This window comes from Phalangium opilio, unplaced genomic scaffold, assembly GCF_054372755.1.
Source record: "Phalangium opilio isolate 3A_F unplaced genomic scaffold, DU_Popi_V2 ptg000194l_1, whole genome shotgun sequence".
NCBI lineage: Eukaryota > Metazoa > Arthropoda > Arachnida > Opiliones > Phalangiidae > Phalangium > Phalangium opilio.
The window spans coordinates 813,152-840,126 of NW_028324212.1; the positions used below are offsets into that span (position 1 = coordinate 813,152).

The window sequence follows — 26,975 nt, forward strand, 5'->3', positions numbered from 1 at the left end:
CAGTAACGACATAGAAGCATGTCAGCTTCTCTAGCGTCCGAATTATTCATTATCCAGCCAGCTCTTAAAATCAGATAGGCCTCGTTATTGAAAACAGCACTGTTTACTAGTTTTTCTACAGCTCTTAAATCAGTTTTTTTCAGTAATCTAAAACAACAGTCGCAAGGCGTGTCGTGATACTCGTTGGTGTTTAGCATTGCCCGAGCGAATTGATTCTCGTAAAGACTCAAGATTTCACTTTCATCGAGAGTGGGCCGAGGAGCGTTAATGCTTCCTGTGGGAGCATTATTTTGTTCGTTATTTAAATTTTTCCCACGTGTGGCTAGGATTTTTCTTGACTCCGCCATGACAGTCGTCAGAGAATCGTAATCACCACTTTCAATTTCAGTTGAAACTTTAGTTAACGCGTTGAGCAACGCTTTGACTTGATAGATCTTATTCAGAATACTTCTTATTCCCGAATAATGTGGAGCCAATTCAGCGAAAGAACGCAAATGACTTTGGCACTCTTCGCTATCAGCGCAGTAAGAGGTGTGCCCTAGGAACGGAACTATTCTCACCACTACTTCGTCCCCATCTGGTGGTATAAACACTTTTGATTTTTTGCAAAATTCTTTTCTTAATTCGCAAAGGTCCAAATCAGACTCAAAAATTTTAGTCAAAGATTTTTCATTAGCATTGGCAACTGTTTTTATGAAAGCTAGTACTTTTGCAATGGCTCGAGTTCGAACATTACAAATATCACTGCATTCCCAATATACAGATTTGTTTTGGGTTTCAATAAACCCCCTTCATTGATAACTAAATTTGCTTTCGGATTCTTCTCTTCAGTTTCAACAATTTTGAAAAGATTCGTAACAATTCCCGACTCATTAACTTGTAAAACTCGTTCTACGTTACTAGTCTCGTTATTGTTTTTTATGTCAACGAAATTTCCCATTTCGCAACAAACAATTCTTTTGTTGAACTCGTAACACGGTCTCTCAGAACTTTTGGTACACGACCATTAGAATCCAATTGAAAAATTTTGCCGTAATGTGACTCATCGTCATTTTTCAATATTTTACCATTATTTCCAATCAGATAATAGGAAGTTTCATGGAAATAGGCCTCTTTCATGCTACTGTGAAGCCTTTTCCCACCCACAACTTCTGCCAAATTGTCAGGATCAATGGACCCAATATGTTTGATTTTCTCGACAAAATCCTTAAATTCACTAACAATCCCCGTTAGTTGGGCGTGGTAAGCCGAATATAATTGCCTTTTCAAATGCAATATTCTACCAGCTAGCACTTGGCATTTTAGCTTGTGAGAGATGGACTTCGTGCGTCTATTTTTGGTCTCGGTGTCAAAAGACTTTGACGCCGCCAATCTTTCAGTGAGACGTTTGACTAGAAACCTTTTATAGCTTTCGGCTCTAATTCTTTTGTTTTTCGTTTTGAAAATCCCCGCATTGAGGAGCTTTTTCGCAAAACCAAATTTATCTTGTTTAGTTGTTTTAGGTTTGGGTTTTGTTTTTTTGGAGCAAAAACCACCATTAGTGGCGCCACCTGGTGCCATAGCCCTTTTACCACCTTTTTGTGTACATAGCGTTGATTTACTTTTTCTAAGAAAATTATCTTTGTTTTTCAAATAGTACTTCTTGTTAATATCTCGTTTAGCTTGCTTTTTTTGCGAAGCTTTCGTTTGAACAAGTAACTTTAACTTAGCTTCAGCTCTTTTCTTTTGGTTTAATTCACGCCATTTTTTTCCTAAGTCTCTCCTGAGAAACCATTTCAAAATTTTTTAATGGACGCAAAATAGCAAATTCTTTTCAATTTTTGTAAATTTTCAAACAGTACAAGTAGTACTGTATTTGACACAGATTGCAATAGGTCACAAAGATACCTTAATTCCACACTGGAACTTGCAATTTGGATACACAAAGATATCCAATTAATGAGAACACAGAGAACCCAATTAATGAGAGCACAGAGAACCCAATTGCCAAACACAAAGAATTGGCTAAATAATAGGAACACAGAGAACCTATTGGGCGCACAGAAAGAACCCAGTGTCAAAAAAAAACCTCTGACAGAATTGCAAATCGTAAAAAAAAAATACAATTAAAATGAATGAAAATAAATACCTCTGACAGAATTGCAAATCGTAAAAAAAATACAATAAAAATGAATGAAAATAAATTAATTACAAGGGATAGTGAAGTCTTTTAAGGCTAAGAGTGAAAAAGACAATTTCACAATCTGAAACGAAAACAAAAGTTAATGTAACAGTAGGAACATAAAAAAAATTGTTTATAGATCATATAAAACCTTAATAATTAAGATTCGTGGCAATTGATATTCATTTACAAGTCTTCAGAATTGTAAGAGAACAGAACGATGAGGAAATTGAAAAAATTCCCGCCCAAATAGCAGCCAAGCGATTTCAATTTAGTGCCCTCCCGACTCCCGAGTCTAGAACAGTAGCATGGAGCAATTATACCTAGAACGTTGCTGTGAAATCATGGTTTTAACTCCAATGTTTTAATTGCTCCATGTTACTGCTGCTCGCGCGGGGAGGTTTTTGGCGGGAAATCCTAGAGTTTATCATTTTTAATCCAGCCAGACTAACTTGAACCTCGTAAGTATGTTTTGAACACTATTTTTAATAGTTAATATTAATAATTAACGGATTTTGAATTTAAGTCATAAAATTTAAAGTTATAATGTTTAAATTTAATGTCAAACCTTAAACTAGATAGAAAGTAATTGATTGTAAACTATTCAATGAAATTTCTTGTTTGTCAGTTTGGGCTTAGTAATGGAAGGCAAAAACATTAAGGTCGTCAATGCGTACTTTTACGGCGGCGGCGGCAAAAATCGAGGACGCGGGGGCGGACGAGGCGGCGGTCGTGGGAGAGGCGGCGGTCGTGGGAGAGGCGGCGGTCGCGGACGAGGCGGCGGTCGCGGACGAGGCGGCGGTCGCGGACGGTGGCAATGGGTGCGAACCTGTTACAGGTGTAAGGAGGCGGGGCACATAATGCGGGACTGCCCGCAAAACCGAGGTACTAAGTATTTTCGATTGCTTTTCCTGGGGCTACCTAAAAACTTCTATGCACTTCGTTAAAGTTCTCATTTAGGGAAAAGAGTTTTAAATTTAATAAAATGTTATAGAGAGCTTTCAGTTGGAGCTGAGTCTCGGGACATAATTTACCCTGCCATATTGGTGGGTTTAAAGCAGGAATGAAGACGAGACCACCCAATATGGCTCTCAGAAGACTTGGGTGGGTGTGAGGTACCTACTACTATCCCATCTGAAAGCTCCCTATTGAATTTAAAAAAGACAGTAATGTTCCCTGCTATCACTAGGTGGCCCTAATGCCATCAATCTTAGTTAGAGCCTTTTATCGCCATGGCTTTCATAGCGTAATTTTGTTGTAATATTGGAAATGAGGTAGAAAGGTATTCTATGGTATAAAAGTATCTAGAGAAAAGGGGATATTAGACTGAAATTGTAGGACACAGAATCTATGCATGTGAGACCAAAATGAATTATTAAAAAAAGCACATCGCACGCAAACCAGCCAAAGGTGTAAAAGGCTCAAGCATATATAGTTGACTTACATACGGTTACATAGTAGACGAAATGGGCACCAACTGCACCAGCACTAACCCAACTACCACCACCACCAACCCGACTACCACCACCACCAACTCCACTACCACAAACCAAACCACCACCAACCCAACCCCCCCCCCCCACCACAAGAGGGTACAAACATGGAAACCCCATTGTAAATATTTTGTAAGTATTAAGCCACATTTAAAAAAGTTAACACTTTTATTAAATTGGGGCACAGGAAAAGAAGTTAATTTCGGGTTTTTTCATTAATTTCTCGAAAGCCATAATCCACCTTATTCCCTTTTGCCGGAAGTTAGGATTAGCTCAGGATTCATGGGGGTGAGTAACGGGAAGAAATTCGTCTGTCGTCTGCTACAACAGCCAAAAATATGTACTGTAGCAGACGACAGACAAATTTCTTCCCGTTACTCACCCCCATGAATCCCGAGCTAAGCCTAACTTCCATCGAATGGGAATAAGGTGGATTTTTAAATATTTTTACAGTTTCAATTCTTTTCTTGAGTTTCAATTAAAAATTTTCATTGAAGATAGTTAATATATTTTCTTATATTTTTTGTAGCATCATCACCATATTAATTTTCCAAAAAAGTTTTTGTCGTAATATTTATCCATCTAACCAAATAAATTTCATCCATAATTATTGCATTCTTTTTAATTCATTTGAATGAACTAATATTCCATTCTTCTGATTCCTATTAATCCATTTTAGAAAATTTTTATTTCTTTTAACATAAGAAATGGTTTCGCAGTCATTTGTTTATCATTTGAACCCGAGATATGGTTTCCCAGCCATTTCATAATACCTTAAACTTAAGAAACTATTGACCAGCAATTACGTTATTCCTTGACTTAAAAATGGTTATCTCTTGAACCAAATAATTTTTTTTCATCATTATTGATCTATTTAATAAAGGAAAGGACCGTTCTAATTATTTCATTTTAATAAATTTTATCCCTTGAACTTAAGGAAACGTTTCCCAGCCATTTCTTTATCCCTTGAACTGAAGAAAACGTTTCCTAGTCACTTCTTTATCCCTTTAACTAAAGACACGGTTTCCCAGCCATTTTGACATTTCTTGAAAAAAATAACTTTCTATCATTATTCTATTAATTTGATCCATTTTAATAAATTATAATGTTCCGTTCTAATTAATCCATTTTAGTAAATTTTACCCCTTTAACTGAAGAAAAGGTTTACTAGTCATTTCATTACCCCTTGGACATAGGAAATGGTTTCCTAGACATCTTGTTATCCTTCAAAAAATAGAAACTAACTTCTCCAACCTTATTCCATTCTTTTTGATCTGTTTTAATAAATTAATGTTCCGTTATTATTAAACCGTTTTAATATAAATGTTATCCCTTGTACTTAAGAAAAACGTTTCCCAGTCATTTCGCTAACCCATTAAATCATTTGCACATGAGGTAAGATGGATTGGAAATGAAGACGGGCGACCTGCCACTACGGTCGAAGGTAGGAGGCATTTGTGGTCGGGATTTATAACTGCACTTATAAAACCCGCCCACTAGCCTTCGCCAAGGAGGAAAGTCAACTTGTAGGGGATCCATTGGCCCGCGCTTTGCTTTATCTGGGGTGCACGGCAGTGCACCCGCCAAGTTGTCGTGCACTACCAGCAATCCTTTACCCGAAACATTTCAGCCTCATTTTGACCCCCTCTTAACTCGGTACTGGGGAATAGTACACCACTCATATTTGCACCTCAAGGGCACAGTGTTAATCCTATGAAGTCCTCCAACTTCCAGCTTTCTAACTCATTTGGTTTCTGTGATAATCCTATGTGAAAATGACACATTATGAGACTGACTGACTGACTTACTGACTGACTGACACATCATCAAAACCTCTAGGGCATTTCCGGTGGTGCTAGAATGATGAAATTTGGCATACTTGTACCACTAAGCATAAAAGCAAAGGGAAAAGTCCCAAAAGCGGGAGTTTCCCCCTTTTAGCCCCTGAAATGGGGGTTTAAAATTAGAGTCACCATCTAAACCTCTAGGGCATTTCCGGTGGTGCTAGAATGATGAAATTTGGCATACTTGTACCACTAAGCATACAAGCAAAGGGAAAAGTCCCAAAAGCGGGAGTTTCCCCCTTTTAGCCCCTGAAATGGGGGTTTAAAATTAGAGTCATCATCTAAACCTCTAGGGCATTTCCGGTGGTGCTAGAATGATGAAATTTGGCATACTTGTACCACTAAGCATACAAGCAAAGGGAAAAGTCCCAAAAGCGGGAGTTTCCCCCTTTTAGCCCCTGAAATGGGGGTTTAAAATTAGAGTCATCATCTAAACCTCTAGGGCATTTCCGGTGGTGCTAGAATGATGAAATTTGGCATACTTGTACCACTAAGCATACAAGCAAAGGGAAAAGTCCCAAAAGCGGGAGTTTCCCCCTTTTAGCCCCTGAAATGGGGGTTTAAAATTAGAGTCATCATCTAAACCTCTAGGGCATTTCCGGTGGTGCTAGAATGATGAAATTTGGCATACTTGTACCACTAAGCATACAAGCAAAGGGAAAAGTCCCAAAAGCGGGAGTTTCCCCCTTTTAGCCCCTGAAATGGGGGTTTAAAATTAGAGTCATCATCTAAACCTCTAGGGCATTTCCGGTGGTGCTAGAATGATGAAATTTGGCATACTTGTACCACTAAGCATACAAGCAAAGGGAAAAGTCCCAAAAGCGGGAGTTTCCCCCTTTTAGCCCCTGAAATGGGGGTTTAGAGTTAGAGTCATCATCTAAACCTCTAGGGCACTTCCGGTGTTGCGGGAATGATAAAATTTGGCATACAAGTAGGACTTAGCATACAAAGAAAGGAAAAAGTCCCAAAAGCGGGAATTTTCCCCTGTTAGCCCCTGAAATGGGGGTTTTATAATTTATATCCCCTCGTAATAGGACATTATAATTTAATTTTTTCGTCTTTTAATATTAATATTTTTTACTAATATGATTCTTTCGTATTATTGCAAAATTTATGTTTTTTACATAATGTTTTAGTAATTAAATTTTTTACTCATTTCCTTTTCATTTCGTCTGAAATGGTTCTAAGCGTGTTTTGATTCATTTAGTTTTTCTTAAATCTATTCTGTTGATTAAAAGTGTTACTTGCCACAATATTGTGTTCTTCGAATAGAAATACGGTTAACAATTATCACAGCCTGAGAAAAAAAAAAGAAAGTTGAATGCAAAATGTTGAAAAAGGCAAAGCCAAGTAAAACTCTTGGAAAGAACAAATAAAAATCTAAAAGTATAAATGTTTATTTCACTTCCTAATCCTACTTCTTTAAATCTACAAGAACATGCACGCACAAAAAGGAGTGAAATCTCACCAAAAACATCTCTGTAAAAATATGCCAAGTTGTTTGGCCGTAAAAAGAAGTGAGATCTAAAATACGGCCAAGTTATTATCTCCAGGTGAACCAACATTTTATTCGACTTAAAACTTCTCAAGAATGTTTTTCTGACTTGGCCATTAGCATTCCAAACTTGCATCCTTCTTCTTTGCACCCGTGAAGGTTAAGAACGGAAGTTACAAGTTTAACCACAAAGGCTTATCAAGAATATTTAACCAATTTGATTTAATATTTTAATTTCGATCCATATCTGAAATTAAACGAATCTTTGAAATGCTAATGGCCAAGTCAGAAAAACATTCTTGAGAAGTTTTAAGTCGAATAAAATGTTGGTTCACCTGGAGATAATAACTTGGCCGTATTTTAGATCTCACTTCTTTTTACGGCCAAACAACTTGGCATATTTTTACAGAGATGTTTTTGGTGAGATTTCCTATTAACACAAATGAACAATTTATACTAATATGAATGCATCATTGATTGCTGTAAACAAATACTAATAATTTAAATAAAATAATTTTTTTATCAACTTGCGTTAATCAATTTCTTCATAACTTAATGAAAATTCGTCGAATTTTAAAGCAAATACATGTTGTGGTTTAGTTTAAACAAACGCTACTAGATGCTCCCATAGTCGAAAGGGAATAGCTAACTGGCCTGCTAAGCTCAGTATAATTAAAATGTCCTAAATTATCGTGTTTTTTGTAAAAGGTTTTAAACTTATAATTTCCTAATTTTAAAGCAATATCTGCCATTGTTTAGTTTAAACATACGCCACTAGATGGTCCTGTAGTCCAAGAGCGGGGTTGTCAGGCCTTGATTTATCAGTAAGTTTGTAAAGGGATGTACAACGAGTTAGGCCGATTTTGGAAGGTGTTTTAGGGAGTAGTGTTACTATTTCGTGGAATATTGGTTAGGCAGATGTATTGAACATCCATAGCAAATGCACTGATATTGGTACGAAATTCACGGTTGCCCAGTAGATCTATTTGATGACGTAGAAAGCTACACAGTGATCCATTTAATTTATAATTTCGTGCTTATGATGAATCTAGTGAAATGTAATTTTGTAAATCAATAATTCAACAGTGTTAAGAACTTAACATCTTCTAAACTGAGTTACAGACACCCATATAATTGATAAAAAAATTTATTTTTAGTTTTTTTTACCTAATTACAATGACTGGAACAGCTTGGACATTAAATATTGGTTTGTGGGTGACTGCCTGACCGGGTTTAGCGACCCTATGATTCAATATATTAATAATTTTATTAGTAAGATTGTTTTACTCATATTTTCAGGACCAATATGGGAATTGATAATCTTGGGAAAAACTAACCATTGTTTATGGTTTTTTTAGGTAATGTTAGAATATGCACTAAAATGAACATTATATACATAAACTGGCCATGGTTTCATTTTTTCCGATGTATCCTTAAAATAAGCACTAAATTATTAATATAAAATTTAATTATTACCTAATCAAAATGATTGGAAGAGCCACAATACAAAATATGGGTTTTTTTCACAGCAGTGTTAAATAGTTAGTTGGGTAATTGTCATTTTTAAGTAATTGAAAATGGTAATTGAATTATAAATACTGAAGAAATGAAATAAAATTTAGCATGACGGAGTCCTTGAGGCTTGTCTAACTTTTCGAGAATAATACACAGCTTCCGCACCCCTTTTTCGAGGAGATTAAACATTAAACTAATTTGCAATACCAAAGTCAGAGTAGGAAATGGATGGACACTTTTCTAGTGTTATATGTTACTTATGGTTTGTTTTTACCCTTGGCACCAGTTTAGAAACCAGGTAACAAACCTATGTGTAGAGTTTGCATTAATCTTAAACAACAAAAATTTGTCTAATTTAAAAAAAAATATTCTAATTAGCGGTTATTGTTGGTCGATGGCACTAATAAATAATAAAAATTTATATGTTACCTAATAAAAATTATTGGAAGAGCCGGAATAAAAAATATTGGTTGGTTTGTTGACAGGGTTTAGTGATCGTGTGATTTAATCTATCAATTATTTTACCACTAATGAAACATTCAAAATGATCTAAGCAGGGGTTATCGTTTGCCGGTTGCACCAGATATAATCTTTGTAGCGTTTATCTTGGCAATCTGGCCATTGTTTACTGTTTTCTTAGGCAACGTTAGAATTGGCGCAAAATAATTAATAATACAATTGTTACCTAATACAAATGATTGGAAGGACCTGAATTAAAATATTGGTTGATTTGGTGACAGGATTTAGTGATAGTGTGATTGAATCCATCATTTATTTTACCAGTAAAAAACGTATCTTCGTAGCGGTAACCGTTGGCACTTGGCTGGCCGCTGGTGGCACCAGTCGAGAAAGCAGGGAACGAACCCTTGTGCGTAGTTTAAACAACAAAAATTGATTTATTTAAAACAAATTACCTAATTAGCGGCTATCGTTGGCCGATGGCACCAGGTGAAACACCTTAAAACGAACGCAACACGGCCAATTGGTCTCTAGTCGACTCTCTACATACAATCAGCTGTATTTAAATTTTGACCAAGGCTTAGTGAAATCAGCGAATTTAAAAATTATCGGCTAAATCCTAAATTTAAATTCTTTTGTATTAAATTATAATAAGGTTTAACTTACGAAATTAAAATAAAATGAGGACGAATTAACCCCTTCTTTTATGTGAAAAGTTAAAAATTCGCCTTAAGCTCGACACAGCCACACTCGTTGTCTAAACAAAAATCTTCGCTCAGTCTTTCTATTAGAGGTAAAACAGCGTAAGTCCAACAGTACGTTTCTCAATGATTTTAGCCAGGACTAAAACACGTAAGTCCAACAGAATAAAAGGTCGTAAGTTTAAGCATGTGCTTAAAAGTACAAAAAGTAATACTTAATATTAATTGTTTTCAATAAAACTTCGAAAGGCACCAGTTTAATGTTCAACCTTTCATTTAAAACCATTTTCAGACCTATCGAATAAATAGTCTTCAAAAAATGCTCGAGTCAATTTGGCCATCACAGCAAACATTTCCCATGTTATTCCTATGGGAAAATTTCCCTTTTTTTGCCAAAATGTCTTAATTTTGTTATGGAAATGAAAACCACCCTTAGCAACATTATTTTCTATTAAAAGAACTAATGGAGGGATCTCTTTGAAATTTTAACCACATATTAAGGGTCCGAATTTTAGTTCAGTGGATTTTTTTCAAAACAATTAATACAATACAAAAAAACTTCATCCAAACAAAAAACCCTCCTTATATATTAAGAGCAGTATGAAGTCTTATCTAAGAGAGCAATCGCTCTCTCAGAATTTTGAAATATCGATAAATTTAGGAGTGAAAACACCGTTATAAAGAAATTTGTTATAAATAAGTAAAACAACGATAGTAAAATACAATCCCAAACCAAATCTTCTCGCAGTTTTTTGCTATATCATTCGTATTTAGCTTGTTTAAAATCTCTAGTCTTTAATTGATATGTTCTAGCATCACAGAATTAATTAAGGTTTCTCTTATTAGCCTGTAATAACAAAAAGCTTCAATAGTAGGAAAATTTTTAGCGCAATCGCGCTAGTGAAAATTGTTTGCATCTTTCAATTAGATTTTGAATTAATGTCAAAGCCTATATGGTTCCATCAAGTATTTCAAGATCTCTTTTAACACTCCAAAAATTTACAAGTGGGGACCTTCACTGTCATTTCAGCAGATAAGTGGGGTCTTTTAAACACTCACTTTGAAATTTCAAGAATATTGGAATTCTATAGTTTAAATATTGATTATTATAATGAGATTTAGGTAATCGGACCTATTTATTATAATGAGATTTAGGTAATCGGACCTATTTATTATAATGAGATTTAGGTAATCGGACCTATTTATCGCTTAACACTTCAGTTTTGAGCTAATTTCAGGTTTACAAGTGGGGACCTAAACCGTCTTCCTACCTTATATCTGGGGACATTTGTGTATAAATTATCAGATTTTGAATTACTGTCAAAGCCTTTTTGGTTCCATCAAGTATTTCAAAATCATTTTTAACACTCGAAAAATTTACAAGTAGGCGTTTGGAAACTTTCACTATAAAAAACGTCTTTGTAGTGTGAAAGATAAGTCACTATAAAAAAACGTCTTTGTAGTGTGAAAGATAAGTGTTGAAAGTTAATTGCCCGAAGTAACAGATATTCAAATTTTCACTTTTGAAGACATGATTATAAAATATCAATTATTTTAAAAAATTCTTAGTGTTTTTCTCCAAAATTTCATTTTCCCGAAATATTTTCCAACACTATTTACCCAATTATTAGGTATGCTCTCAATAATAGTCCTAGAAAAATTTTACCTTAAAGGGAGGGTGAAGTGGAAAATCCAGTTAGATTTCAACGATTCTTCTTCTGTAATTATAAGACCAGTCTGCATAGTGAAACATTCAGGAAATACCTCAGAATGATTTCAAAATTCAAATTAACTTCAGATTTTAAGGATAATTTGAAATAAGCCCCTCCGACAAATCGCATAACGCGCTGCCTTCCTGTTAACGAAATTCTCGTGGCATGCTCCATGTCTCGCGCCACGATTGTAATATCGCCCACAAATTTTATCAAATCTCGCGATAAATTTCATTTGACACGGTTTTTATATCACAAGCTAAGAACGATTTTCGGTCCATTTGACTCTCCTTATAGGGCCGAACACTCAATCAATTGTAAATTTTTGAGAGAAAATAAAATGTAAACGCGTACTATTTTTAAAATGATGCACATGTTTCCTATTAAAATATTTTAACTAAAGTAATTTTGGTGAAAAAACCAAGCTAAGAATTTTTTAAAATAATTGATTTTTTGTAATCATGTCTTCAAAAGTGAAAATTTTAATATCTGGACTTCAGGCAATTAACTCTCAACACTTATCTTTGACACTTTCCCGTCTTTGTCTACAAAGACGGTTTTTTATTAATACCTATTGGCTTTGGCTTAACCTCTCTTAACGAGTTTCATTTTTATTGTTCTTTATTTTACTTATGGTTAGGATTTGGGTAAAATCTTGGTAGCTTATATTTCTTGCGCTTCTTTGGTTAGGATCTACGATCGAAATTTCAAAACTTGAGTTTGTTAAGAAATGAAAGATTTGGTACCTTGGAGATGTATTATTACCTGGGTTTTCAAATAGCGAATCTCCTGTGAGTTCTCAACGAATAGCCCATGAAGATCCTTTTGTTCGATCAAGTCGTCTAATGTATCCACTTTAAAGGAATGGTTTACCCATAAACTTTTTTTGTCTCTTATCGTCAATAGTACTTATATAAAGATAGTGGTACTACTGAAATTAAATTATTAGCGATAGTTTTCATTTTATAACTAAAATAAAATTTTATATGGACGAAACCCTTAACCCCTATCTGTAAACTTCACTGTCGTGCTTTTCCAGACCTGCCAGATGACTGGCTGGTTTAAATAGCGTTTAGCCAATGAGATTTTAGCACTCCAAGCAGAAGAATTTAGGTCGGGTTTTTTTTTGAGTCTTCAAGAATGTTTAGCTCTATCGTTAGTCGTTTCGTTGATCAATTTGAATCAAAATTAATTGCCGAAATACCAAGTTGTATTATAAAAGACTGTCAGAGTGTTAACTCTAGGTGCGCGGTTAGTTTTTATACTGTTCCCGATCACTGTAAGTATCCTTATAGTGCATCAAAATTGTTACGATTCGCTAGCGTACTAGCTAGGCCTTTGCTACGGCCGTCTACGAGCAGGCTTGACTACGGCTCTACCGGCGCTGCCAACGTACGGATTTGATCATCAGCCGTTGGTGGCTTCTAATATCTCGGATTTGAGCACCTGCCGTTTGTGGCTTCTAATATCTGGAATTTGATCACCTGCCGTTGGTGGCTTCTAATATTTGGGATTGATCACCTGCCGTTGGTGGCTTCTAATATCTGGGATTTGATCACCTGAAGTTGGGGGTTACCTATATCTGGAATTTGATCACCTGCCGTTGGTGGCTTCTAATATCAGGAATTAAATCACCTGCCGTTGGTGACTTCTAACATCTGTAATTTGAACACCTGCCGTTGGTTGCTACTAATATAGGGAATATTATCACCTGCCGTTGGTGGCTTCTTATATTTTGGATTATATCACCTGCCGTTGGTGGCTTCTAATATTTGGGATTATATCACCTGCCGTTGGTGGCTTCTAATATCACGGATTTGATCATCAGCCGTTGGTGGCTTCTAATATCTGGGATTTGATCACCTGCCGTTGGTGGCTTGTTATATCTGGGATTTGATCACCTGCCAATGGTGGCTTCTAATATCTGGGATTTGATCACCTGCCGCTGGTGGTATCTAATATCTGGGATTTAATCACCTGTCGTTGGTGGTTTCTAATATCTGGTATTTGAAACCTGCCGTTGGGGGCTTCATATATATTTGTTTGAAATCTGCCGTTGGGGGCTGCATATATCCTCGATTTTATTCCTGCCGTTGAGGGCTGCTAATATCTTGGATATGAAACTTGCCGTTGGGGACTAGGAATATCTGGGATTTGAAACTTGCCGTTGGGGGCTTTTTAATCGTGGAAATGATCACCCGTTGTTGGGGGCTTCTAATATCTGGGATTTGATCACCGGCCGCTGGTGGCTTCTAGTATCAGGTATTTAAACACCTGCCGTTGGTGGTTTCTAATATCAGGAATTTGATCACCTACCGTTGGTGGCTTCTAATATCTGGTATTTGAAACCTACCGTTGGGGGCTGCATATATCATCGATTGATACCTACCGTTGCGGGCTGCTAATATCTTGGATATGAAACTTGCCGTTGGAGGCTGGAAATATCTGGGATTTGATCACCTGCCGTTGGTGGCTTCTAATATCTGAGATTCGATCACCTGCCGTTGGTGGCTTCTAATATCTGAGATTCGATCACCTGCCGTTGGTGGCTTCTAATATCTGTGATTTGATCACCTGCCGTTGGTGGCTTCTAATATCTGGGATTTGATCACCTGCCGTTGGTGGCTTCTTATACCTGAGATTTGATCACCTGCCGTTGGTGGCTTCTAATATCTGGGATTTGATCACCTGCCGTTGGTGGCTTCTAATATCTGGGATTTGATCACCTGCCGTTGGTGGCTTCTAATATCTGAGATTTGATCACCTGCCGTTGGTGGCTTCTTATATCTGGGATTTGATCACCAGCCGTTGGTGGCTTCTAATATCTGGGATTTGATCACCTGAAGCTGGGGGCTACTAATATCTGGAATTTGATCACCTGCCGTTGGTGGCTTTTAATATCAGGAATTAAATCACCTGCTGTTGGTGACTTCTAACATCTGTAATTTGAACACCTGCCGTTGGTTGCTACTAATATAGGGAATATTATCACCTGCCGTTGGTGGCTTCTTATATTTTGGATTATATCACCTGCCGTTGGTGGCTTCTAATATTTGGGATTATATCACCTGCCGTTGATGGCTTCTAATATCACGGATTTGATCATCAGCCGTTGGTGGCTTCTAATATCTGGGACTTGATCACCTGCCGTTGGTGGCTTCTAATATCTGGGATGTGATCACCTGCCGCTGGTGGCTCCTAATAATTGGGATTAGATAACCTGCCCTTGGTGGCTTCTAATATCTGGGATTTGATCACCTGAAGTTGGTGGCTTTTAATATCTGGGATGTGACCACCTGCCGCTGGTGGCTTCTAATATTTGGGATTAGATCACCTGCCGTTGGTGGCTTCTAATATCTGGGATTTGATCACCTGACGTTGGGGGCTGGGAATATCTGAGATTCTATTACTGCCGTTGGGGGCTTCTTAAATCATTTGATACCTGCCGTTGGGGGCTTCTTAAATCATTTGATACCTGCCGTTGGGGGCTGGAAATATCTGGGATTTGATGCCTGCCGTTAGAAATTTTCACATATCTCTTAAAATTCTCGCGTGATCAATTGGTTTCACGCCAATTAAATAGGTATAGTCCCATCAGAATCAGCAAGAGCTATTTGTAATAATTCCTCCAGGTTCTTTTCGCCAAGCTGAGAACCACGCGTTTTATGTCACGTTATCCAAAAACCCGACTATTTTCTTTGGTGACTGCACTGGCTCAGAGCTGAGCAGCGTGACGTCAAAATTCAAAAACCAAATATTATTAGTCGGTTTAGTGACGGCATCTAGTTTTCTAACTGCTCTTTGATTAGTTAGTTTTGAGTCGGCTTGAAGGCAGTGTTATTATTATTCGAGTTACTACTCAATGGCTTGGACATAAAGTATGGTCGACCGACAGTGCGATAACACTTCGGACCAATTGGTAAGGATTGGTGTCGGCCTGACTAGTTTTTGCTAGTGGGGACGAGGCACCAATCTATACTTAGCCTTCCCACCACCAATTCTGAAAATGTTCATTGTAAACATAATTATTCTCAGTTTTGCTGCCTCGAAATATCAATTGCAACAGTTCAGACTGAACATAAAAAGACACAATGTTTCGTTGATTTTGTTATTAAGTTTAATTGATAAAAATTTTGTCAATTTATATTTTATATTATTAGTTAACATCAAAAATAATTTTCATATCAAAATCTTGTGTTATTTTGAATATTTACATTATTTTTATTCCGATTACTTTCTAGTTGTTCCCTAATAAAGCGTGATAGTTTGCTTTTAAAAAATATTTTTAGTTTTTAGACTATTTATAATGAAAGATTAGAACTAACCTTTTCACCACACTGCCTTTTCGAGCGCTTTGTTTCTTTTTCGGGGCCCTTCTCTTACGTGGCCTTCCAGGGTTAAACGCTGGATGGTCCTTACGACTATTTGCAGTCTAAGATAGAGACGTTTCCATAGTATTTCTTTATTTTCCAGCAAAAATTATTTAATTAAGAAACAAGTTGATTAAACAAAATTATACCTCTTTGAGGCGAGAAAATAACTATCTATCCACCTATTTACCTCGAGTTGCAATTATTGTTTTCTATTGATAAGAAACTGCTAACGTCAAAATGAAAATTATCAGTTATACGTGTTATAAAAACGTATGTTCACAACTCGGTTGACGTGAAAACACTATCCTCTCGTTATACCTCAACAACGTATAGCTTTAATGCTAACTTTTCAAAATACTGAAGCTGGATTGTGTCTAACCTCACTAATATATATATATTCATTTTATGTTGTGGAAAATTAAAATATTAAGGTTTGTGGGATTACTTAACATATTAGAAGATAAAAAAGTAGGCTAGGGTATGAAACATAGAGTAGAAGCTGTTGTCTGGTATATTATTTTACGGGTATTTAGAATCGAAGGAAAAATCGTATTCTCACTGATCAAAATACACCAAAAAACATTGTCTTACCATTTCTTTTACCCTTACAACGGAATAGTATTTGATAATAATATTCAAAGTAGACACATTGATTATGAGTACAATGCCGCAGTACTAGTACTTATTTCTAGCCTTTCTAACATACTGATGGTTTTCCGTAAATCAATCAATTATAAAAAGTTTAGCAAAGATATTACAGACTGGCCGATACGATACCAATATCGGTATCGGTACCAGTATTTGGCTAAACCGATATATCGGTATCGATTTAAGATGGTATCGGCCCATCTCTGAAAGATATACTCCTATATTAAGCGTTCATCTGATCACTTACAATCTGTATATTTTAGCAGGAGTTCATAATAAACCCCCTTCGGGGGGGGGGAAGTACGAAACTGGCTATAGAGCTAATGGTAAAAATCGCGAACAACAAGATTTTGTCGTTGCGCATAGAAAGGACTAGCTTGTTGATGGACATACAACTTCACAGTAGATTGTAATGGGATCTATACTCCTTGGTTTTGGTTCCAAAACTTCCTTTGGCTGGGATCTCCGTCGTTAAGAAAAATGGCGACTATGGTGGACGTAGAAACAGGATGGAATTCTTATATTAAAGACAGAGCTGTGCTAATTAATTAGTTAGCTAATTGAATTTCTAATTAATTAACAACATTTACTAATTGAAAATGGAAATTGAATTTTAATTACCTTAGTGCTAATTGAGAAGTAATTCTAATTAATTAGTATGAATAGGAAAGGTAATTATCTAATTAAAATTTAATTAGATTTAGGATTGACTAATTAGCCAATTGGATTTTCAATTAATCATTTAATTTAGTAAAAACTAAAAATCGAGGAATTAACTGTTGATTAATCTATTTGAATATGAAATCGGCCTTATTATATCGATGAGGAAACCTTAGTGCTACTCTAAATATTTCAGCTCCTCAAATCATGAGAGAATACTAGCACTAGTAGAAAATTTAGTAAATCGTAACTGTCACATTTCGAAATTACGACTGTTTTCCTACTAGAATTTACAGCAGTGCCCATGGATTTACTACTCAGAGTCCATTATAGGAACTGTGGCAAGAAAATGAAGAAATGAGACAAATTTTATCATGACGGAAGGCTCGAGGCTTGTTTCATTTTTCGTGAATAATTCGCGGCTTCCTTACCCGTTTTTCAAAGGCATTAAAACATTAAGCTTTGCATTACCAAAGTACTAAATCAATGGGCACTTTTAAACTTTTATGGTTACTTATGGTTTCTTTTTTTCCTTAATTAGATAAGTAATTAATTTGAAATTAGTTATTCTAATTAATTAGTTTGATAAATAAATGGCTAATTTCTAATTGAATTTGATTAGTTTCTATGTCTAATTGCTAATTGGCTAGTTAATTAGTTCATTAATATTTACCTAATTGCTAATTCTAATTCAATTAGTAGTCAGCTAATTTAGCACAGCTCTGATTAAAGATACTGGGAATAAATTTTTCCAAACCGATTTAATTTAACCACGGAATTCTCACTCACACATATCACAACAAAAAATTGAAGACGATCGTTTAAATGTTTTGTAGAAACTAGAAACCATCGAAAAACTTCTTAGCCAAGGCTTAATTTACACCCCGCCGAAAGACACAGACGCGAGCCATTTTCACTCCCAAAAACACAAGATAAAGATAGTGCTAAAGCGGAAGTGTGGAAGTTAATGCTTGGTCGCCAAAAATTGGGGTAACTATTTCTTTGGGAGTTAAGTGGTGTATAAATCCGCTGAGCTTTACGGCGAAACTTTGTTGTTACGCGCTTTTTAACTAGTTTCGTACTTCCCCCTCCGAAGGGGGGTTTATTATGAACTACTGATTTTAGGGACTTTGAAAGAAATTGTACTAACCGGAGGAAGGTATAGATGTAAACGTTCCCCTTCTGGGAACACTCCGTGAATCCGAAGTTCGTGTAGTACACGTTCGTTCGTTAATCCAAAATAACTCTCGCAGCAATCCACTCTAAATGGAATGTAGAGCTGGTCTCTATGCTTTTTTTCGTGTAGTTTACTATACGAAATGCAACGACGGTTAAAGAAAGGTTTCAGGATATGTATAGTTATAAAACTAATTACAGGCTGCTACGGCATTTATAAGAGCGATGGCAGTCCGGAAACGTGCATGTAAATTCCTAAAAAGAAGGGCAAAAGTTGTACGTTACAATCCTATGTTTTAACTAGGTGAAATATAACTTGCGAGACTGCTCGCTCGTAAACGGCATCGCTGGTAGATGCCAAGGGGAAATTAGCTATTGGTTCCACTACGGAGACGGAGCTTCTTGTCTGGTTCCGGCGAAGCCAGGGGTTGTTTTCCAGGGCCATCGTTCTCCGCTCTCCGTAGTCAAAACTGAATTCTTCTCCCGCCGCAATGTCGCTATCCGCTAGGAGAATAAGGTATGGGCGGCCAACCATTGCGTAGACTTTGGTTTTAAGATTCGGCTGGCAGGAATGTGAAATTAGCCGACCCAAACGGCCACTTTCAGCGGTGGCGTCGACGCTAGAAAGAGATGTTCCAAATTACTATGTGTGGTTAAGATAGCAGCAAGGAAACAAGATGATCTAGCCAATATTAAGCAAATTTTAAGGTACAAATATACTTGCAGTGAAATATCCCCTAATATAACGGTGCGAGGAAATTTTTTCCAATAACTGCGAACCAATTTAATCACACAGCGCTTACGCCACACTTCCTCATTACCGTTTTTTATTTATTAACTACTACTCCAACTCGGGCAAAACTGTTAGTCTTATCGATTTCTGGAAGACATCCCTTTTTGAGCAGGGGGGACATAGGCAACAATAAAAATTTTTACATAATGAAAACAGCATAAAACTAATAATAATAATGAAAATAATAAAATTGTTTTTTTTTCTTTTTTTTTAACACAAGTGAAAGGAAAACTAGCAAAGTGTAACGCGGGGCTACTGAAGAAAATAGCTCAAATACGATTAAGCTTGTATCCGCAGAGACGAGGATGCCCATTTCCGCACAATTTTCGAGAATCATAGCCCAATTTTGCACACTTTTTATGGTCCATCGGAAGGGTGATCAGATTCATCTTCGTTAAGCATGGTTTTCACTTGACCGAAAAAAACTACTTGGCAGCTGTACGTCAAACGTCAGACTCGGTTTTACGTTGTCGCCCAGCGTTATAGCATTTTCACCTAGCGTAGTTACCGCAACTAATGGAAAAAAGGCTTACCAGACAAGCTGAACATTGCACTAATAACGGCCCATCTATCGTCTTTCTATTTTGGTCTTTGTAATATTTATGTCCCGTCTCATAGAGAAATGGATGGTTCCCAACCTCTTCAATGAAACTTTCAGCATTGAACTTCGGCATTCTCAGGGATTTGTACTAGTAACTGGCTCGATTGGCAACTAAATATATAAAAACATGGCGGACCGCGACCGTTCTCTTCCTAACACGCGTGGTCGAAAATGGCGTCACGACACAAGCTTCTTGCTAGTTGGCTCGCGCAGAGCCTTAACGTTGAACGCGGCCGAAAAATAGAAAGCCAATATCGCCTCACGCAACTTAATTTCTGTCCAGCGTAACTACTTTTTTTGTTTGTCGCTTGACGTCGGGCGAAAAGTCGTGATAACCATGCTTTATGCTAATGGCGTATAAACAGTGCAAACAAAAAGATTTAGTGTTTCTTTTGAGTGAAAATGGTGTACTTCTTAAATACTCCTATATGACGCTTAACATTTTCACATGAATAACAATTATATTGGTATTTTAAAGGTGACCATTATCTACGACAAAAAGTTTAGTTAATAAAGGTGTAAAATCTATCTGGAACTACTCCTTATTTTCGGAACGGGTGTTATAAGGGTAGATCTCAGACTTTAAATTTTTTAAACTGGTATTTTTAGCACAATTTCGTAAATTTTTAATTGCTATATATAGTTAAACTGTCTCATACAGTACCATGCATTAACGCGAGAGCGGCGAGAGAACAATTTCGCATTTATTCATCGATTTATGATTATGATAAATATTAATATGAAATAGTTTTATGGATAATTAATATTTAGCGAAATGGAAGTTTTAAAAGAGTGTAATTTAAGAAAACACTTTTTTTACAAATTAATAACACCCAAAATAGAGTTTCGTCGCCTTGAGTTTTGCCGGACAATTTCGGTAATAATAACCTTTAAAAAACTGTTTGAAATTAAACATGGAAATTAAATAATAATACTGCGGGATAGAAAATCAATAACTTGTATTTTAAATGAGGTATTCAGTATATGTTTTAATTTTGAAGTCAATCCAAAGATTATTAAGTCAAGGAAAAAGTCTTCATTGTTCGTTTTAAATTAAATATAACAGCATTTTTAAAGATGATATTTTCTTAAGAAAACATTTTTATCCCCGAGTAAAACGTAGCTAAGGAATTGGTGATCAGGTGCTATGGTAGCTTTATAAAACCTGCTAAATGTTATGTGACACTTTTAAAAGCGTTACGCGACACTCTTAAAAGCGTTACGCGACACTCTTAAAAGCGTTACGCGACACTCTTAAAAGCGTTACGCGACACTCTTAAAAGCGTTACGCGACACTCTTAAAAGCGTTAAGCGACACTCTTAAAAGCGTTAGGCGACGCTCTCAAAAGCGTTACGCGACGCTCTTAAAGGCATTACAGGACACTTTTAAAAGCGTTACGCGACGCTCTAAAGGCATTACAGGACACTCTCAAAAGCGTTACGCGACGCTCTTAAAGGCATTACAGGACACTCTTAAAAGCGTTACGCGACGCTCTAAAGGCATTACAGGACACTCTCAGAAGCGTTACGCGACGCTCTTAAAGGCATTACAGGACACTGAAAAGCGTTACGCGACGCTCTTAAAGGCATTACAGGACACTCTCAAAAGCGTTACGCGACGCTCTTAAAGGCATTACAGGACACTCTCAAAAGCGTTACGCGACGCTCTTAAAGGCATTACAGGACACTCTCAAAAGCGTTACGCGACGCTCTTAAAGGCATTACAGGACACTCTCAAAAGCGTTACGCGACGCTCTTAATGGCATTACTTGTTTACGCTTCAAAATAAATGATTTTCCGGTTTGTCACTTCTACCCACTTAGTACTGTTTGAACATCTACCTTTGATGTTTAAATAATCCTTGGTTCTTTATTGTACATGGTTGTTATGCTGTTGGGTACTTATGAACAGGGTTTACTTCTTTAAAATAGCTACATTCTTCAAATGGTATAGTGTGTTACCACGAACTTTGTAGTGACGTCACATGCTCTTATCTCTTAACTTATTTTCAGGCGACCATATTGGAAGTCTCGAGACGTCGTCAGCTTGGGCAATACAAATTCGGGACCCAATATTGACCCCCAGCTTCGCGGTAGCACACTATGGGTATTAATTTGTTCACTTTGAGTTTACCAAATTGTTGCTTCAAATCAGTTGCGCTTGCGTCCTCAAGATACGCTACATCTTCAATATTTATAAGTAGTAAAACAGCCAAAATGTGTTTACTGTTAGGGTCATATCAGTTTGAAACCCGTTTATATTTCACGCCTCATCCTAACTCTGACAATGTCATAGATGGCAGCACCAGCGCATAAAAAACATTACCTCCAACCTAGCTAAAACCAACAGAGCGCTCCTCAGTCAGCGCGTAAGCCTTGAGCAAATAAGATACCTTTTTCTTTGTAACAACCAACAGTATTAAATCATTCATGTTTAACAAACGGCTTTATTAATTAAACTAATACCTTCACCCCAACAAATTGGCGACGGAGATGCGCGTTTTCACGTCCCGCGTTTTCTATTTTTCGGGAAGGTAGTTAGTCCTCGCGAGAAAACAATCGCGTAGCCATCCGCGCCTAACGATAAACCAAGGCCTCACGGAAAAGCAAGTCACACTCGCGAGAGAACAATCGCGTAGCACGCCGGGCCTAACGCTAAACCAAGGCCTCACGAAAAAGCCGGACTTTACGAACCACGTACGCCGATCCCCATAGACTCGCAGCCACATTGATCTTCACTACCACGGGACAATGGCCGCTTTATATAGTCAGTTTGCACCTTTCGATGATAGTACAGAACCTTGGACAATTTATAAGGAACGATTAGACCAATTTTTCCTGGCTAACGATGTCATTGAAGATCCCACACCGGGTGCAGACAACACAGCGGTTCTAAAGAAAAAGCGAGCCATGCTTTTAACCGTCATGGGTGTTAAAACTTATGCTCTAGTAAGAAGTCTTATTGCTCCTACCAAACCAGATAGAAAAGACATATGAAGAACTCACTATAGTCTTAAACAAACACTTTGAACCAGTATGCTCTGAAATAGTAGAGCGTTGTAAATTCTATAAACGAGATAGAAAAACTGGAGAATCCATTGCCATGTATGTTGCCAGTCTAAGACAAATGGCTGAATATTGCAACTTCGCCAATACATTGGACACCATGCTACGCGACCGACTGGTCTGTGGCATAAACAACGACTCTGCCCAAAAACGTCTTCTCGCTGAACCGGCTCTCGATATCAAGAAAGCCATAGCCATAGCACAATCCTTGGAAACCGTAGAAAAGGAAGCCTTAGATATCACGTCACAACAAGACTCGGGGCAAGTTAACAAGATATCAAACTACAGAAGAAAGCAACAAAAAACAACTAACATAACGCCCAAATCGAATTTGCCGATGACCATGGCAAATGATAAACATGAGGTCAAAACCAGCGCCTCCTAATTTCCATGCATTCGTTGCTCCAGTAATAAACACCACGAATGGGAATGTCCGTACAAAGATGCGGAATGTTATCAATATCGCACGAAAGGGCATTTAGCAATAGCCTGCAGAAGGGCGTTACGCAACAAAAATCAATCTAACCACAGAGCAAAACACAGCTCTACTTCTGCAAACAGAAACAGCTACAGACGACCCTCTGATAACACGGCTCATTACATCAACGAAGGCGAACAAGAATCGAAAAACATCGTAGGCGATCAATCCCCAGAATATGCTCTTTTTCATATGCGTTCAACAAACAAGCCGCATTCCACAGCCAACGCCGCAAACGACGTCGCTTTACCTACCGTCCATGGTGTATCAACTCCACCGATTTTACTTCCATGTCACATAAACCAACAACCAATCACACTGGAGATGGACACAGGCTCCGCCTTCACGTTAGTTTCCGAACAACACAGCGTCATAGCACCTCATCTCGGGGACATACAGGAAAGCACGCACACCCGCGCTTCATTTACGGGCCAGAAGGTTAAATTAAAGGCAAATTATTTGTTGAAGCTCGGTACAATGCTACCTCTTTGAGATTACCACTATTGGTCTACGAAGGACCGGGACCTGCTCCTTAACAGTTGAGGGGTAGACAACTGGCCTGTTTCAAACACATAAAGGCTATATTTCTCCCAAAGTAATATCAATAAACTTTTGGTAATATACACTTAATTTCCTGTTTTTTCCCCGCTAACTGATTTCACGTGTCCAAGGCACATTCTTATTGGATGTAAAATGTCATCTGCTTTACCATATACATATTCTCTATGCTTGGAATACTGCTTTAATAATTCGTAAATTTTTACTTCAAAAAAAGAGAGATATAATAACGTAGGTGAAACCTCCAAGATTCTCTGGTGAGGCGCTGTCAAAAATAGGAAAATGGACTGAAATAACGCGTGTGTAGTCAATTCTGCCGTCGTTCTCGAACTAGCTCTCAGTAAGTCTCTAGTGATACGAAGTATAGGTAGTGTCATACTTATGAAACACATCTTATAAACTTATGATGATACTTATAGATATATGAGGCGCTTGTACTGTATCCCATTTTGACGTCACCATGGTTCAAGCGTCAAGCTTATTAGAGTACCCACCAACATCGCCTTTGACAGCGACTAACCAGGAGTGTCTGGTACAACAGCGCTTCCAGAGCAAAAATTAGGGTTGTTTTTGCTACAAAACAATAAAGAATTTTTATGTTACATTGTTTAATTTTTTTAATTAGGTTTAAATAGGGGGAAACCGGTTTTGATCATAGAGATAGGAACATAATTCCTAATTGAATCTAATTTTTTTATTAGTGGCATATTCTGCTCCGGTTAAGTTGGACTAGCCATAAAAGCTTTTTAACTATTTAATTTGAAAATTTTACACATCTCAAATTATACGCGGTTTTTTAATGGAGAGTTAATTTTTTTTTATTTTTTTTATTTGACAATCAGGGCCGAGTTAATTTACTTAATTATAGATTAATTATCTATTTGCCGCCCTGGGCCTTCCTGGCCCCCTTCGGGCAGGCGCTGGTGGTTCTGGTTCGCGAACTTCGCGGACCGCCGGCACCGCAGCTTCCCCTCTGGCATTCTCCGGATTTTGTTCTTCGACGGCAGGCGCAGGCTCAACAACTTCTACGACTGCAGCGGGATTAGCAGGTCCCGGGGGATTGCGAGCATGTCGCTGCCGGCGGGAAAGAGGAGCCGGAGGGGGGTTAGCAGGTCCCGGAGGATTTCGGGAACGGCGGGGAAGAGGTGCAGCAGGTAGATTTACCGGCTGGGGTCGCCGTGGTTGCACCCTCCTGGCGGCTGGGGCTCTCCCACCATTATAAATATGTACAGTAAAAGTACAGTTGTTGGCTTGAGAGACAACATGGGCATGGTCCATGTTGTTGACTAGATTTTGAAATAAAGACATTTATTATTTTGGTATTAGCCTTTGTTTTACTTATGGACTATTTTCACATTAATGGAGGCTGATTTTAATAGAGAAAAGGGACCAGGGTGGGAAATAAGGATTTTTTTAAAACTGGACATTGGGCCAGCAACTCGCCTGGGCCCTTGAAGTTAGCGCTGTTTTAGAAATAGGAGTTAGGGAAACGTCTTGCTGGCAGTCAAAAGGTTACAAAGTGCAAATGGCTCTTTCTAATTTTATATAACATTCAAATATTTTTCAAATGTTCAATTTACATTGAAAACTAAAATAGTTGAGAATGTGTCCGAGTCGGGACCACTACTGATAGAACAAAACCAAAGTTGCCTAGATTTTCGAAGGTTTCTTGGACCATTCTTAAGTGCGACATGGAATATTGCATACCCTCTTAATTTTATTGTAACATTTAAATATTTTGCAAAAGTTCAATGTACATTGAAAACTAAAATAGTTGAGAATGTGTCCGAGTCGGGACCACTACTGATAGAACAAAACCAAAGTTGCATAGATTTTCGAACGCTTCTTGGACCATTCTTGAGTGCGACGTGCAATATTGCATAATATTTTCCAAAAGTTCAATGTTTATTGAAAACTGAAATAGTTGAGAATGTGTCCGAGTCGGGACCACCTCTGATAGAACACAACTACAGTTGCGTAGATTTTCGAAGGCTTCATGTACCATTCTTGAGTGCGACGTGCAATATTGCATAATATTTTCCAAAAGTTCAATGTTTATTGAAAACTGAAATAGTTGAGAATGCGTCCGAGTCGGTACCACCTCTGATAGAACAAAACTAGAGTTGCATAGATTTGAGAATCAGGGCCGAGTTAATTCACTTAATTGAGATTAATTATAGATTAATTATCTATTTGCCGCCCTGGGCCTTCCTGGCCCCCTTCGGGCAGGCGCTGGTGGTTCTGGTTCGCAAACTTCGCGGACCGCCGGCACCGCAGCTTCCCCTCTGGCATGCTACGGATTTTGTTCTTCGACGGCAGGCGCAGGCTCAACAACTTCTACGACTGCAGCGGGATTAGCAGGTCCCGGGGGTTGCGAGCACGTCGCTGCCGGCGGGGAAGAGGAGCCGGAGGGGGGTTAGCAGGTCCCGGAGGATTTCGAGAACGGCGGGGAAGAGGTGCAGCAGGTAGATTTACCGGCTGGGGTCGCCGTGGTTGCACCCTCCTGGCGGCTGGGGCTCTCCCACCATTATAAATATGTACAGTAAAAGTACAGGCATTGTCAAAGCCCTAGTAATCCTCCTGCTTCTCCTCAATGGGAATATCCCTTACAACCGTTGGACTCTAGAGCCAAGATAGGGCTAACAACTCCTATAGATGTCAAAGATCCTTTACTAGGAATAATAATCAGAGATCAAAATCTCCGGGTCGTCAATTAGCTTTAGCCTACCCATCTACACGTGTTATAACATGCTTTAAATGCCAAAAACCAGGTCATCTAGCACCCGACTGTCAAGAGAAAAAGATTAGCAAGTCGGGGGAAGCCCAGACGGAAGAGGTCCCTCGTGGTCCCTCTCCCGGTGCCCAATACACAACAGCAAACGAATACGCGGACGACAACGCCTTAGTTGGCGCTGACCAAGACTTACATAAATTGATTACTCAAGTGGAATCGGATCATGCGAACTTAAAAAAGGCCTTAATCCAGAAAGGTCTAGTTCTTAACGAATCTAAAACCATATTAGTATATAATTCATGAAATTACTCTTTAAATTTAATTGTTTGGTATTATTTTTAGTACTTAAGCCGTTGGATCATACTCTGTAAATATCGGTATCGGTAACCCGGTAAAGGGTTAAGCCGGGTATCTGCCATCTCTATTTAAACAGTTTAAAACCGCGTGCTTTTTTAAATTTTCGGAAAAGCTCGATTTTTGGCAGCCCTTACGCGGGGAGGATGTAGAGA

At 37.8% G+C, this 26,975-nt stretch overlaps 2 protein-coding genes and 2 long non-coding RNA genes across 4 annotated transcripts; 1 reads left to right on the forward strand and 3 right to left on the reverse strand.

Annotated features, from left to right (window-relative positions):
• Positions 1-7,906: 7,906 nt before the first annotated feature.
• LOC149622304 (uncharacterized) lies at positions 7,907-8,417 on the reverse strand. Its single transcript, XR_016374973.1, has 3 exons — positions 8,331-8,417; positions 8,161-8,235; positions 7,907-8,041 (listed from the first exon to the last, which is right to left on the reverse strand). It is a non-coding gene; the product is annotated as an uncharacterized LOC149622304 (long non-coding RNA).
• A 698-nt stretch (positions 8,418-9,115) lies between these two features.
• Positions 9,116-9,723, reverse strand: LOC149622305 (uncharacterized). Its single transcript, XR_016374972.1, has 3 exons — positions 9,634-9,723; positions 9,289-9,523; positions 9,116-9,216 (listed from the first exon to the last, which is right to left on the reverse strand). It is a non-coding gene; the product is annotated as an uncharacterized LOC149622305 (long non-coding RNA).
• Positions 9,724-18,086: 8,363 nt separating this feature from the next.
• Positions 18,087-18,859, reverse strand: LOC149622306 (uncharacterized). The gene is made up of 3 exons (XM_089853574.1): positions 18,554-18,859; positions 18,437-18,492; positions 18,087-18,371 (listed from the first exon to the last, which is right to left on the reverse strand). The coding sequence occupies exons 1-3, from the start codon at positions 18,770-18,772 to the stop codon at positions 18,167-18,169; spliced, it is 480 nt and encodes a 159-aa protein (XP_089709700.1). The 5' UTR covers positions 18,773-18,859; the 3' UTR covers positions 18,087-18,166.
• Positions 18,860-20,947: 2,088 nt separating this feature from the next.
• On the forward strand, positions 20,948-23,606 carry LOC149622307 (uncharacterized). The gene is made up of 2 exons (XM_089853539.1): positions 20,948-21,578; positions 21,644-23,606. The coding sequence occupies exon 2, from the start codon at positions 22,734-22,736 to the stop codon at positions 23,079-23,081; it is 348 nt and encodes a 115-aa protein (XP_089709665.1). The 5' UTR covers positions 20,948-21,578; positions 21,644-22,733; the 3' UTR covers positions 23,082-23,606.
• The last annotated feature ends 3,369 nt before the right edge of the window (positions 23,607-26,975 follow it).